This window comes from Podarcis liolepis (assembly GCF_965112155.1).
Source record: "Podarcis liolepis genome assembly, chromosome: 3".
NCBI lineage: Eukaryota > Metazoa > Chordata > Lepidosauria > Squamata > Lacertidae > Podarcis > Podarcis liolepis.
In genome coordinates, this window is record NC_139557.1 from 16,001,320 (window position 1) to 16,015,309 (window position 13,990).

The 13,990-nt window shown below is 44.3% G+C and overlaps 1 protein-coding gene across 2 annotated transcripts in view; it reads right to left on the reverse strand.

Annotated features, from left to right (window-relative positions):
* Positions 1-12,386, reverse strand: part of SIL1 (SIL1 nucleotide exchange factor) — a 62,707-nt gene extending 50,321 nt beyond the window's left edge. Inside the window, exons 1-4 of one of the 2 annotated variants that reach the window (XM_083493797.1) lie at positions 12,165-12,386; positions 5,214-5,283; positions 1,668-1,781; positions 1,243-1,378 (exon numbers count right to left, since the gene is read on the reverse strand). In XM_083493797.1, coding sequence (XP_083349923.1) covers positions 1,243-1,378; positions 1,668-1,775 — 244 coding nt within the window. In that variant the 5' untranslated portion in view covers positions 1,776-1,781; positions 5,214-5,283; positions 12,165-12,386. The remainder of the gene's footprint in view (positions 1-1,242; positions 1,379-1,667; positions 1,782-5,213; positions 5,284-12,164) is intronic. The other variant, XM_083493798.1, reaches the window with a different exon arrangement.
* Positions 12,387-13,990: the final 1,604 nt, after the last annotated feature.

The window sequence follows — 13,990 nt, forward strand, 5'->3', positions numbered from 1 at the left end:
GGATGAGAACAGAAATCGTGCTGCAGCGGCAGCAGGAGGCCCCATTAGCTAAAGTGGTGCTTCAGGTTAAGAACAGTTTCAGGTTAAGTACAGACCTCCGGAACGAATTAAGTACTTAACCCGAGGTACCACTGTATCTGCTTTGTTATGTAAGCTTGGGACTGTGTGCTGCCATAGGAACTAATTAGCTGGAGAACCTTCTGGAAAGTGAGGCGAGGCAGGCATGTGTTTGCATGTGGATCTGAAAAAGAAACAAAGGCCTGACTTGCTCTCTGTGCAGAATCCAAAGTGATGTTTTTGGTGGTCCCGTTAGAAACCTGATGGGGGAGAGTTAATGCTGCAAGCCTTCCATCTTATGTCTGGCCTATGTATGCATGTAAATAAACGTTACTTCACAGAAGGCAATGTCTGCCTCCAGTGACATGTAAGGTAAAAGTAAAGGTAAAGGACCCCTGGACAGTTAAGTCCAGTCAAAGGCAACTCTGGAGTTGCAGCACTCATCTCGCTTCAGGCCAAGGGAGCCGGCGTTTGTCCACAGACAGCTTTCCGGGTCATGTGGCCAGCAGGACTAAACCGCTTTTGGTGCAACGGGACACTGTGAAGGAAACCAGAGCGCATGGAAATGCTGTTTACCTTCCCGCCGCAGCGGTACCTATTTATCTGCTTGCACTGGCGTGCTTTTGAACTGCTAGGTTAGCAGGAGCTGGGACAGAGCATCGGGAGATCACCCCGTCGCAGGGATTCGAACCACCAACCTTCCAATCGGCAAGCCCAAGAGGCTCAGTGGTTTATACCACAACGCCACCCACATCCCTCCAGTGACCTGTACTCCAAATTAATCTAACCCAAGAAATCCACCGATTCCCTGAAGGCTCTCCCTGCTCAGAGACAGGAGAGCAAACAACAACAATATTTTAGATAACAGTGCCCTTCTGAACATTCACTAAATTATTTCATATTTAGTTTAACCATTTCCCTCTGTCACTGGGCTGTTTAAGTAGATATATGTGAGTAAATTTATATGCAATTATGCTGTTGATTTTGGGGAGGAAAGATATTCTCTATGAATAACGAGAATCCAAAATAGGCTATTCCTGACAGAATTGGGATTAAACTGAAAAATTATTGGCATTTTTTGGTACAGGGTGTAGTAGAATGCATCTGCTACCCGTTTCATTGCAGTTTCTCTTGAGTAGCAAAAATTACATAAAAAAATAAAAATCTTTGCCAACTTTAAATTACCTGGCCGGACAGTTTGCCATTGATTCGTCGGGTAGAATACTTCCAAGTCTTCAGAATCAAAATCGTTTTCCTCCACCACTCCCTCTTGACTGTCCTCTTCCTTCGAATCACCAACTTTTTCTGTGAGAGCAAATTCCTTTGGAAATAAATAAATGAATAAATAAATTATTATTTATACCCCGCCCATCTTAGGACTGTATACAGCCAGCTAGAATAAATGCCTTTTAAGCACTCAGTTAAATAGCTGATTAAATATTTGCATTGAAAACACAGGATTTTCTCCTGTGCTAGACAAACAGACAGAGACAGAGAGTTAAAACCCCAAAGGAATACAAATGGGTAAACCCACCTTGCCGGCACAAATGAATTCTGATTAGTTAACTTTCCCTGTACTTTCTCAAGATTCAGTTATGAAAGATACTCACTGCAACTCTGTCGTTTAAGCACGAAGGGAAACTCGTTACAAATAGCAGCAAAGCCAGCAAACTGAGCTTAAGGACACTGGATCGTGGAACGCCGATGGTACGAGACATTGCAACCTGAAATTAAGACAGTAGATGAATTAAGATTCCTCACCATTTCGAGTATTGTTAGCCCAGAAATGGAAACAAGAAGAAATTCCGACGAAAGAAGAATGGCAGACAAAATTAATGGACTATGCAGAATTGGACAAAATGACAGGAAGGATTCGAAACCTGCGAGACCAGAGATTCACAGAAGACTGGAAGAAGTATATGAATTATTTGAAGAGCAACTGTAATCAACAAATTACGCTAGTAGGACTACAACAAGTTTTGTAAGGAGAAATATACGAAGTGTTACAAAGCAGAAAAAGATAGAGATATTGGTTGTGAGTTTAAAATGTAATAGGGAAGATAAGAAATGCATACTGAGAGATTAGATTGGAAAATTTTCAGACAGGATTGATGGAAGTCAAAAATTTGAATAAGATGTAAAAGTATGTTTAATTACTGTTGAAAATGATACCTTAAAAAAACTAATAAAAAATTATATATAAAAAAAGATTCCTCACCATTTCACCTTGTGACCTTCACAGCATTGTACCATTTTACAAGCCAGCAATACTCCGAAGAATGTAAGAGTGCCACTAAGCATTCTTGAAACATAACTGAATCACACGGAAATTAAAGCTACAAATGTGCATTGAACGAAATGGTTTAGTTTACGATATAGGTGTACATTCTGTAATGCATAGGGCACAACCTATGTCGACCCATGAGTAGTTGAAGGCATTTTGTTTCTTCTTGTATGTCTGGGCAGATATATAATAATACGTGGGAGAGTTTAAGAGGCTTTTCCCCCCGGAATGCGTTTTCTCTCTGGATGATAAAAGCATACATGGTCTCCCCACCCACGCACTGACTTTGATGGTATAATGATTGTGCTCTATCACTAGCTGCTATTCACCGCTCTCCCATGCTTTCAGCGTGCATGGAGACAGCAGCAGGGAAGCTACAAATTACAGCCCACCGAAATGATTTCAGCTATTATCACTGGTAGGGCAGGTCTGCGGGACCAGACCGCGGAAGCAAACAACAGCGTGTCAAAACCCAAACAGGTCACCCTGCCTAGAAAGGAAACTTGCACTGGAATTTGCCAGGAGGTGTGGTTCCAATCATATTTGTGACTCTGAACAGACAGGTTTCAGGTGCTCCTTCTTTTAAAGGGGCTGTCACCTGGTTTTAACCTTTAAATCCCTATACAGCCTAGGACCCTCGTACCTACGGGACCGCCTCTCCTGGTGTGTCCCACGGAGGACCTTACGGTCTTCAGACAAAAACATCTTGGAGGTCCCGGGCCACAGGGAGTGGTATCTCGGGTTACACACGCTTCAGGTTACATACACTTCAGGTTACAGACTCCACTAACCCAGAAATAGTGCTTCAGGTTAAGAACTTTGCTTCAGGATGAGAACAGAAATCGTGCTCCAGCAGTGTGACGGCAGCAGGAGGCCCCATTAGCTAAAGTGGTGCTTCAGGTTAAGAACAGTTTCAGGTTAAGAACGGACCTCTGGAACGAATTAAGTACTTAACCCGAGGTACCACTGTACCTGGAATTGTAAGCACTGGTACACTTCTAGCATTTGCAGATCCAGGAACTATGTGCCCTGCTGTCCCGTGGTTGGAAAATTTGAGGGCTAAGTTGTAATACCACTGCCCCCCTACTCCTGTGCCTCTGCTACCGTAGCTGGAAGATGACAGAGGCATCACCCGCAGCCCAGTAAAGGGGAGAGAATAACAGAGCTTCTTTATGGCATCGCTTGCACAACTGTCTTATAAGGTAGGCTGGTTGTGACCCAAGCGATCTAGTGATGTTGCCCACGCCCCCTATTAACCCCTATGACCCCCAAGTGGGGTGAATTCTGGGAGGCCATGCTTTTCTTTTGAACCAAAGCACCCTGCTCTTCTCAGCCAAATCCGTCTTGACTGATCAGGAACAACAGGACTAGCATCCAGCTACCTTCCTCACCTAGGCGTTCTGCACAGGCTGCTCCTTCCCCTATGGAATCCCCCGCTTTTTGTTGGGATTCGCAGGATACTGGATAAGTCTGCAGGCTTCAACAGGATGATGCAATACTCTGCTGGGTCAGAGTGACTCAGCAGGAGTGTGATTAGTGTAATTGGCTATCACCTGTTTTAAAAAGGAAAGCCTGTTTAACAGGGGGTGTGGTGGTTGTGCTGTAGTGTAGTGGTGCTGTGGTGGAGAGTATTCGTTTGTAAGTACTCTGTATGGACTGTTTCTTTTGTAAATGCCTGTATATAGCTCACATTAAAAAAGGACTGCACTGAAAAACCTGGAACTCTTAGTGTTTCGTTGAAAACGCCGCGTGGAATGCGCGACAGGGTTATGGGCCCAGCACGCTTCCGCTGCGCAAGAGTACAGGTGGCAGTTATCTAGCCGTGGGTGCTGGAGGTGAGCTGCAGGGATGGAGCAGTCCAGAACTGGCGTGTTGCTGGAGAAGCTGACGGCCACGAACTACAGCACCTGGTCGGTCCGCATGCAACACTTCCTCAAGCGTGAGGGCCTGTGGAAAGTGGTGGAAGAGCCACCACAGCCCCCTGAGGAGGATGAGGACGACGATGAAAAGCTGGCACTAGCAGAGGCCCAGCTTGAAAAGGATGAGAAAGCTTTGGCTACGATCATCCTCGGAGTGGACGACAGCCAGCTAGTCTACGTAGCTGATAAGGTACCTATGCAGGGCAGGCACATGGGATATTACCAGAATCCTAGTTTGGAATAAGCACACAACAGATCCCAAGAGCCAAATTGTGTGAAGATTTATTAAGAATTTTAAAAAGCAAGAGATGAGGGCAGTAGATGAAGCAGAAACCACTTTTTTCTTTCAAAGTAAAGTGGTATAGGGAAGGGACGCGGGTGGCACTGTGGGTTAAACCACTGAGCCGTGGGCTTGCCGATCGGAAGGTCGGCGGTTCGAATCCCCGTGACAGGGTGAGCTCCCGTTCCTCGGTCCCTGCTCCTGCCAACCTAGCAGTTCGAAAGCACGTCAAGTGCAAGTAGATAAATAGGAACCACTCTGGCAGGAAGCTAAACGGCATTTCCATGCGCTGTTCTGGTTTCGCCAGAAGCGGCTTAGTCATGCTGGCCACATGACCTGGAAAAACTGTCTGCGGACAAATGTCGGCTCCCTCGGCCAGTAAAACGAGATGAGTGCCACAACCACAGAGTCGTCCACGACTGGACGCCAGAAGCGGTTTAGTCATGCTGGCCACATGACCTGGAAAAACTGTCTGCGGACAAATGTCGGCTCCCTCGGCCAGTAAAGCGAGATGAGCGCCACAACCACAGAGTCGTCCACGACTGGACCTAACGGTCAGGGGTCCTTTACCTTTATCTTTTTAAACTAGTATAGAAATGAAATAAATAATAATAACAACAATCTTCATCACCACCTTCAAATAAAACACACACACACACATATATATATATACCTCTCTCCTCTGTGACTCTATATTCAGGGGTTCCTCATTAGAGCAGCACTGTAGAAAGGTTTCGTTGAGGCTAGGAAAAAGTTTGAAAACCACCATTTCAGGAGACACAGAAAACTCATATTTCCACATTGAATCATAATCCCCTCCACCAATACTGCACTAGATAAGATTAATGCCCAAACCCACAAATGAACTAGACCAGGGGTCTGCAACAAAAAGAGCCACTTGGACCCGTTTCCGAAGGAAAAAAAACTGGGAGCCGCAAAACTCATCATTATAAAAATAACTTTTTTGTCACTTTCTTTATTATTTCTTTGTTTGACCCCTCAGAATTACTCCTCCTCATAGAAATAAACGTTAAATTAACAAGTTACATTTTTGTGTGTGTGTGTTCTTCACTCCCCTTCAAAACAGTGACCAGCGTACATGCCCCATACAATGTAGCGGGCGGGCGGGAAGGTGACATCGGGACGGTGCGTGACTAACGCACGCACCGCCCCATGCGACGTCACAGCCAGTACAGCGCCCGCCACAGTGGGGAGTGTCAGGGCGCACAATGCGCCTCCTCCCCTCGCCGGTATCCGCCCCGGAGCCGCGGCAAAAGTGTAAAAGAGCCACATGCGGCTCCAGAGCCCTGGCTGCCGACCCCTGAACTAGACCAAACATAACAGTACCTACAAGAACTTTGTCCCATTTCTACAGCATCTACAACTTCAACACACTTTCCCCCAAATTATATCGTAAGCCCAAAAGTCATCTTGATGTACAATAAGTTCCATTTTTCATTTACCATGCCTCTGTGGAGACTGCAGCCTAAAACAGTGTAAGTTGTTGGAGGCAGTGGCATAGCGTGGGGGGTGCAGGGGGGCCGGCCGCACCGGGCGCAACATCTGGGGGTTAGGGTTAGGGGGCGCAAATCCACGGGTTAGGGGGCGCAAATTACTTGCCTTGCCCCGGGTGCTGACAACCCACGCTACGCCACTGGTTTGAGGTAGCATTTTAAACGTAAATCAGTAAACTTACTAACAAAAACTATTGGCTTTTCAAGTGTATAGAAAACGCAAGTTAAATATGACTTCACAGAGTCCTCCTTAATTCATGCTGCTGTTAATGTTTTAAAAGAGATTATTTACTAAATGATTCCAAAGTTTCTGGAAAGCGTCCCAGTTTTCAACTAACTACAAGACACAGAGCCTCCTGTACGCAAAGGGGTGAGGAAATTGAAATCGGTCCCCAAATGCATTTTTTAATGCTCCCTTAGAAAAACCATAACACTTCTGGGAATGCTAAGTAGCTTACTAACAACCGAGGGAGAAATATAAAGGGCTATAAACAAGGGAACGAGAGCCAAACGAACGGGAGAAACACACTGGAAGGGATATTAAACCAAATGATTTTTAAGTAAGTGCTACGGCAGTAAGGAAAGTGGGTGGCATAATGGCATCAGGCTGGCATGACACTATAATTGTGGCATCGCAAACATATTCTGTTCAAAACGAAGTGGGTGTTTTGCCTATGCAAATACTGCCCAAGTTGGGTTTTCAGAGCTGTGTCAAAAGGCAACCTCAGCCTGCTCCTGGTGCAGATCTTCCCAAGTAAATGTCAGAAGACCCACGTCACGTGGCAAACGCCCACACTGCCACTCCTTCCCACCCCAGCACTGCCCCTTCCAGATCTGGGGCAATGGTGGCACAGGAAGAAGCTCCAGTTTGGACTTCTCCTTCATGGCCTGGGGTTTGTGGCATGGTGGGCAAAGCTTTCTTACAGCAGACTTAAGAGGGGACTTAAGAGCAGTATTAGAAATTCAGATATATAAGCGAGGCGCCAAATGGCTCCTTAATCCAAGGTTACGGTGGCCAAAATGGAAGGTCTAGTTGCCATTTTGGCGCAAGACAGCTCTAAAGTCTTATTTTTCAAATGATGGACTGACTGTGATGGATTTTCAGTTAAACATCTGGCTAGTCCAGATGACAATCTATCTCAAGAGCTATGAGAACTTAAATAAGAAAAGTCATCCAGGGGCCATCCAAATACAGTGGTACCTCAGGTTACATACGCTTCAGGTTACATACGCTTCAGGTTACACACTCCGCTAACCTAGAAATAGTGCTTCAGGTTAAGAACTTTGCTTCAGGATAAGAACAGAAATCGGGCTCTGGCAGCGCGGCGGCAGCAGGAGGCGGCATTAGCTAAAGTGGTGCTTCAGGTTAAGAACAGTTTCAGGTTAAGAACGGACCTCCGGAACGAATTAAGTACTTAACCTGAGGTAACACTGTATATACAGTGGACGCTCGGGTTGCGAATGTGATCCGTGCGGGAGGCATGTTCGCAACCCACAGCGTCACATATGCACGCACGCCGGTTGTCATTCAGCGCTTCTGCGCATGCGCAAAGCGCAATTTAGTGCTTCTGCGCATGCGCGAGCACCGAAACCTGGAAGTAACCTGTTCCGGTACTTCTGGGTTCGGTGTGGTGCGCAACCTGAAAACGTGCAAACCCGAAGCATCTGTAACCCGAGGTATGACTGTACTGGCCTACTCTTCCCTCTTCTTCTTAATGGTGACACGGACCATTCATAACGTATGGACATTCTTCACAACTGTGAGCGCAACTGTAAAGCAAAGACAAGCGACAACAATTAACTATAACATCATCGGCTGCTTTTGCTCAGGCTGCACAGAAATGGCATTTTGGTTCCTGAAATTCATTCTGATTGTGAGGATAAAATATAACTGATAGAATCCTACAGGATGGAGTATTAGTGTTTGAAAACACTCCAGATCAAAGGATCCCCAGGTATGCACCTTCAGATGGTGGAGAACGTCAGGCACCATCCTGACACCCGGGCATCTTCACTTGGTCGCAAGTGGCCAGTAAGGTAAAGGTAAAGGGACCCCTGACCATTAGGTCCAGTCACGGACGACCCTGGGGTTGCGGTGCTCATCTCGCTTTATTGGCCAAGGGAGCATACAGCTTCTGGGTCATGTGGCCAGCATGACTAAGCCGCTTCTGGCGAACCAAGGCAGCGCATGGAAACGCCGTTTACCTTCCCACCGGAGCAGTACCTATTTATTTACTTGAACTTTGATGGGATTTCGAACTGCTAGGTTGGCAGGAGCAGGGACTGAGCAACGGGAGATCACCCCATCGCGGGGATTCAAACCGCCGACCTTCCGATCGGCAAGCCCTAGGCTCTGTGGTTTAACCCACAGCGCCACCCGTGTCCCACAAGTGGTCAGTAGCCAGGTACAAAACGTGGCTGGCTAATTCAAACACTGCTCAAAGAGGGCTTGAATCACTCCACCCCTCAAGATGACCTGAGAAGGAGATGCGTAAGGGCAGATAATTTTTTTCAGTCCACATTCCTTTCCGGGTAATCTTCTGAAGGCCACATGCTTGTGGGTAACAAGCCAAACACATAAGTTTGACTTTGTAGAGTAGGTTAGATTCTAGGGACAGAGTCACACACTGCTCTGTAGCCATCCAAACAAGTATTATCAGAATTCAAGGACGCATTCCAGACAGGCCAAAACAGGATGCAAGGCAGCGCCGGTGACCTAGAGAGTTTTGCGGACCCGATGGAGAGAGGAGGTCTACCTTCACAAGGAGGTTCCCCGCCCCCAGGACTAGGCGCACCCACACAAGAGCACCCACTAATTTCTAGATCAGCCTTCCCCCAACCTGGTGTCCTCTAGATGTCGTTGGACTGCAACTCCCGTCATCCTTTACCCCCAGCCATGCTGGCTGGTGATGATGGAAGTTCTAGTCTAAAACATCTGGAGAGCTGAGGATAACTTTTACTAAAAAAAACGGAGGCATTTCTATTAAGTGTTTTAGATAAAGAGATCCCCCAAAAATCTAAGAGAGGTATTCTTGTTTGCAACCGCAGCTCGTATAATTGTGGCCAAGGGATGGAGGCTCCAAAAATAACGAATTGGCAAACCAAATTACAGGTATTGGTGGAGATGGCTCAACTGACTAGTAAACTCAGAGGAAACTCAAAGCAAAACTTTGCGGGAAAATGGGAGGTTATAGAAGAGATGTTCAAAAATACAATAATAGTTTTGACTCCGTGCTAGCATTCGAGGTGGACAACAATTAAGGATTATGTTTTCAGAATGTATTGGAAAATTTATATAGAAAGGTTTCTTGTTTTGTGTACATTCGACTAATATAAAATATATGCAAAGGGACTTGACAGGAAGTCAAAGTTGAAGAAAAGATTTTGGAAGATAAAAGGGGGGAAATATTTACTTTCATTATTATCATTTTGTGTGTGGGTGTGGGTGTGTGGTGTCTGCACATATGTGTGTTTTTGTATGGAATGGTTGGGAGGAAATAATAATAATAATAATAATAAATTTTATTTATATCCCGCCCTCCCCAGCCGAAGCCGGGCTCAGGGCGGCTAACAACAATAAAACAGTACAAAAGTACAGCACAATAAGATGTTAAATAACAAATAACAAACTAAATATTGATGTATGTAATTTTTATTTCTTAATTATATTTAGTAGTAGTATGGCTGTATTGTTTTTTTGTAACATAAAATCATTCAATAAAAAATTTTTTTTTTTAAAAAATAAAACATTTGGAGAGCTACCCAAGCAAAACTTTTCCACTTGCCTCCATTAACGGCCTCCAACTTGAGGCAACTAAGCTCATTTATTCTGCTAGGCCTTGTGAATCCTGTACAGTGCTCTTTTGCAAACAGAATCTAAATGTTGATATTTATGCCGGTACCATTTTGGCATTCTGTATTTTGCATCTATGATGCCATATTAAACAATCTATAGCCTTTTAAACTGTGTATGTAGGGTTATTCTTTTCACTTCTTACTATGTTATGTATTTTTGTGCTTTTATACTATAAACCACCCCTTGATCCTCGGATGAAGGGCGGTATAGGAATTTAATTAATAATAATAATTGTGTGGTTTCTTGAAATTCTGTTGCAAGTTACTCTATATATCTGTATCATTAAAAAGCAATGTGTTTCAAAAATTAGTGACATGCCAGAACTGTATCACATGTTCACAAGAATGCTACTGCATGGGCAGAATAAGAAAAATCAATTACGGAGGCAAGTTTTAATGACTATAGTAATGTGTACACACACACACACACACACACAAAGCACCAGCTGCCTGTTAATTTTAGATGCAGGAAGCATGAAATAAAGGGCCGAAAACACACTGTGAGTCTACAAGTTAAGAAAAATACAAGCAACCACAAGCAAGGTACATAAAAATTAGTGAAAGCACGCCTCTCGTTAAGAACAGTTTCAGGTTAAGAATGGACCTCTAGAAAGAATTAAGTTCATAACTAGAGGTACCACTGTACTGTAAAGTTCATGTCACTATTTCACACAAAAAAGGTTGCTTTTTTGGTAATTAACCTAAGCGTGGATGTTATTTTTTAGATCAGATCAGCAAGTTGCTCGCTGAATTTTTCTGGCTAAAGTGTGTGGTATAAATGCTACTAAAAAATAAATAAATTCCAGACTAATTGAATAGTATCCTCTCAGTGTGTGGTATAAATGTATAAATGCTACTAAAAAAATTAATAAATTCCAGACTAATTGAATAGTATCTTCTCAGTCCACGCGCCATTTTGTGCTTTTAAAAGTACTAGACCGCCATTTGACCAGTCAAACGCCCAACCAGTCATGTCACGGGCCTGCTGCAATCACTATGCAGAAAATAAAGAGAATGGGCTCCTTTTAAAAAAGACAAGCATGCTAGGCAAAACCCTTATTTATCCACCACCTACTCCCCCCCCCCCGCTTCCTTCCCAATAGAGATGCTACAGAGAGGTAAAAGGCACAAGGATGCTTCTACACCAGCCACCCAATCCTCTCCTTATTACCATCAAATCCCCACGAGAATCTGGAGCGTTGGAAGGAAGGAAGGGACCCAACGGTCATCTAGCCCAACCCCCTGCAATACACAAAACCTTTTGCCAGTAGATCTGAAGGAACATCTCCACCCCCATCGTTCAACCCAGACACTGAGGTCCAGCTCCGAGGGCCTTCTGGCGGTTCCCTCCCTGCGAGAAGTGAGGTTACAGGGAGAGGGTCTTCTCGGTGGTGGCGCCTGCCCTGTGGAACGCCCTCCCATCAGATGTTGAGGAAATAAACAACTCTCTGACTTTTAAAGGCAGCCCTGTTTAGGGAAGTTTTTAATGTTTGATGTTTTATTGTAATTTTATTATTTTGTTGAAAGCCGCCCTGAGTGGCTGGAGAAACCCAGCCAGATGGGTGAGGTATATAATATTATTTTATTATTATTATTATTATTATTATTATTATTATTATTATTATTATTATTATATAACAACTATCTGACTTTTATGAGACATCTGAAGGCAGCCCTGCTTAGGGAAGTTTTTAATGTTTAATAGGTTATTGTATTTTAGTGTTTTGTTGGAAGCCGCCCAGAGTGGCTGGGGAAACCCAGCCAGATGGGCGGCGTATAAATAATAAATTATTATTATTATTAATGACTGATGTTTTAACGTATTTTTAATCTTTTGTTGGAAGCCGCCCAAAGTGGCTGGGGAAAACCAGCCAGATGGGCTTGGTATAAATAACGAATTATTAATTATTATTAGTATTATTATTTTGCCGAACAAGGGGCACGAACCCACGACATCCTGAGATCTCACGCTCTGCCCACTGAGCTATCCCATCAGCTTTACATGCCTTGGTCTAACTTGTGCCTGATTTTAACAGGGCAACAGGCCTCATAGTAAAAATATTGAAAACTTCGCCGTTATTATGTGGAAACAAGAGAAAACCTTAATTTTAGGAGAAGGGTCCTAGGCTACTCTTCACCCCCCATTCCGAAATGCTGGCTTTCTAAGCAGGCAGAGGGACTCCCGAAAAGGTCCCTCCATTATTACCGGAGCGCCTTAGCCCCTGCCCAGCCCGCAGCAGACTGCGAGCTCCTACCTGCAGCGCAGTTTGGGAACAAGACCTCACTGAGGACTAGAATGCTGCGCAGTGCGTCCGGGGAGAGATGCTGCGATGCGCGAGCGCCCAGCTGCCTGCTTGCGGAGTTCCAAGATCAACCGCTTCCCCACCGTTCCGCGAGTACCAGGGAAAACTTAAGGCAACACGCTCCGCCAATCAGGAGCGGCCGCGTCACCCACCTTCCCCTCGCCTTCGTCGCTAAGGGGGCGGGAGGGAGAGTGGCGGGCTCCGCCCCTCGGTGGGGGGGGGGGAGCTGACACAGATATAAGAAAGATTAGAGAGGACCGTGCCGTGTTTCCTCAAACTGTTGCGAGACTACAGCTCCATCATCCTTATTTTGTTTCGTTTTTTGAATTTATATACCACCCTATACTCAGAGATCTCAGGGTGGTTCACAGAAAAGATTACAAAATATTAAATTAGGGAATTTATTTTATTTATTAAATTAAATTTAGGGAAGCTTTTAATGTTTGATGTATTACAGTATTTTAATATTTTTTTTTGGAAGCCGCCCAGAGTGGCTGGGGAAGCCCAGCCAGATGGGCAGGGTATAAATAATAAATTATTATTATTATTATTATTATTATTATTATTATTATTATTAAATCAGAATAAGAACAATGTTGAGATTTATGTTTTGTTTGTTTAAATTTTTTTTGGAAAATCAATAAAAAAAATGAGGGGAAATCAAAATAAGAACAATGACCCAATAACACCCCCCCCAAAAAAGAGCCACATTTTAAAAGGGTATAGGATGTCAGCTGTCAATCCGGTCACCCAAAGGCCTTATTATTGTTATTATTATTATTTATACCCCGCCCATCTGACTAGGTTTCGTCAGCCACTCTGGGCGGCTTCCAGCAAAATATTAAAAATACAATAAATCACCAAACATTAAAAACATCCCTAAAAAGGAATGGTTTTGCCTGGCGCCTAAAGGTGTATAATGAAGGCGCCAGGCGAACTACCCCGGGGAGAGGAAGTCTTTTCCTCCAATCCTGTGTTCGAAAGACATCGCTGTTACTTTAATCCTACGTAGCACTGCGAACGTAATAAACTTAACCACGTGCGCTCTGGAAAAGTTCTGCTGGCCTGTGCGGGAATCAATCCCGGTAAATATTGTGCAATGCTCTTCTTAGGGAGGCTTGCCTGGTGCCTCCATCACATACCTTTAGGTACCAGGCAAAAAAAATTGCACTTCAAAAAATAATAATAATTACTGTAGATGAGATAGCTCAGTCAGTAGAGCACTAGACCAGGGGTAGGCAACCTAAGGCTCGGGGGCCGGATCTGGCCCAATGGTCTTCTCAATCCGGCCCGCAGATAGTCTGGGAATCAGCGTGTTTTTACATGAGTAGAATGTGTGCTTTCATTTAAAATGCATCTCTGAGCTATTTGTGGGGCATAGGAATTCATTCATTATTTTTTTTCAAAATACAGTCCGGTGGTGGTACACATGGTGGACCGGCCCACGGCTGAAAAAGGTTGCTGGCCCCTGCACTAGATTCTTAATCTCAGGGTCCATTGGGCAGAAAGATTCCCGCATTGCAGGGGGTTGGACTAGATGACCCTTGTTGTCCCTTCCAACTCTACAATTCTCTTTCTCTGATTTTCCCAAGCCTTAAACAACCTATGGCCTTTTAATCTGGGGGGTGGTGGGTTAGTTTGCTTGTTACGATGGTATGTATTTTTGTGCTTTTATATTGTAAACCGCCTTGTAATCATCAGACGAAGTGTGGTCTAGAATTGAAATTATTAATACAATAATTTAATTATCAATAATAATAATAATTAAACAACAACAA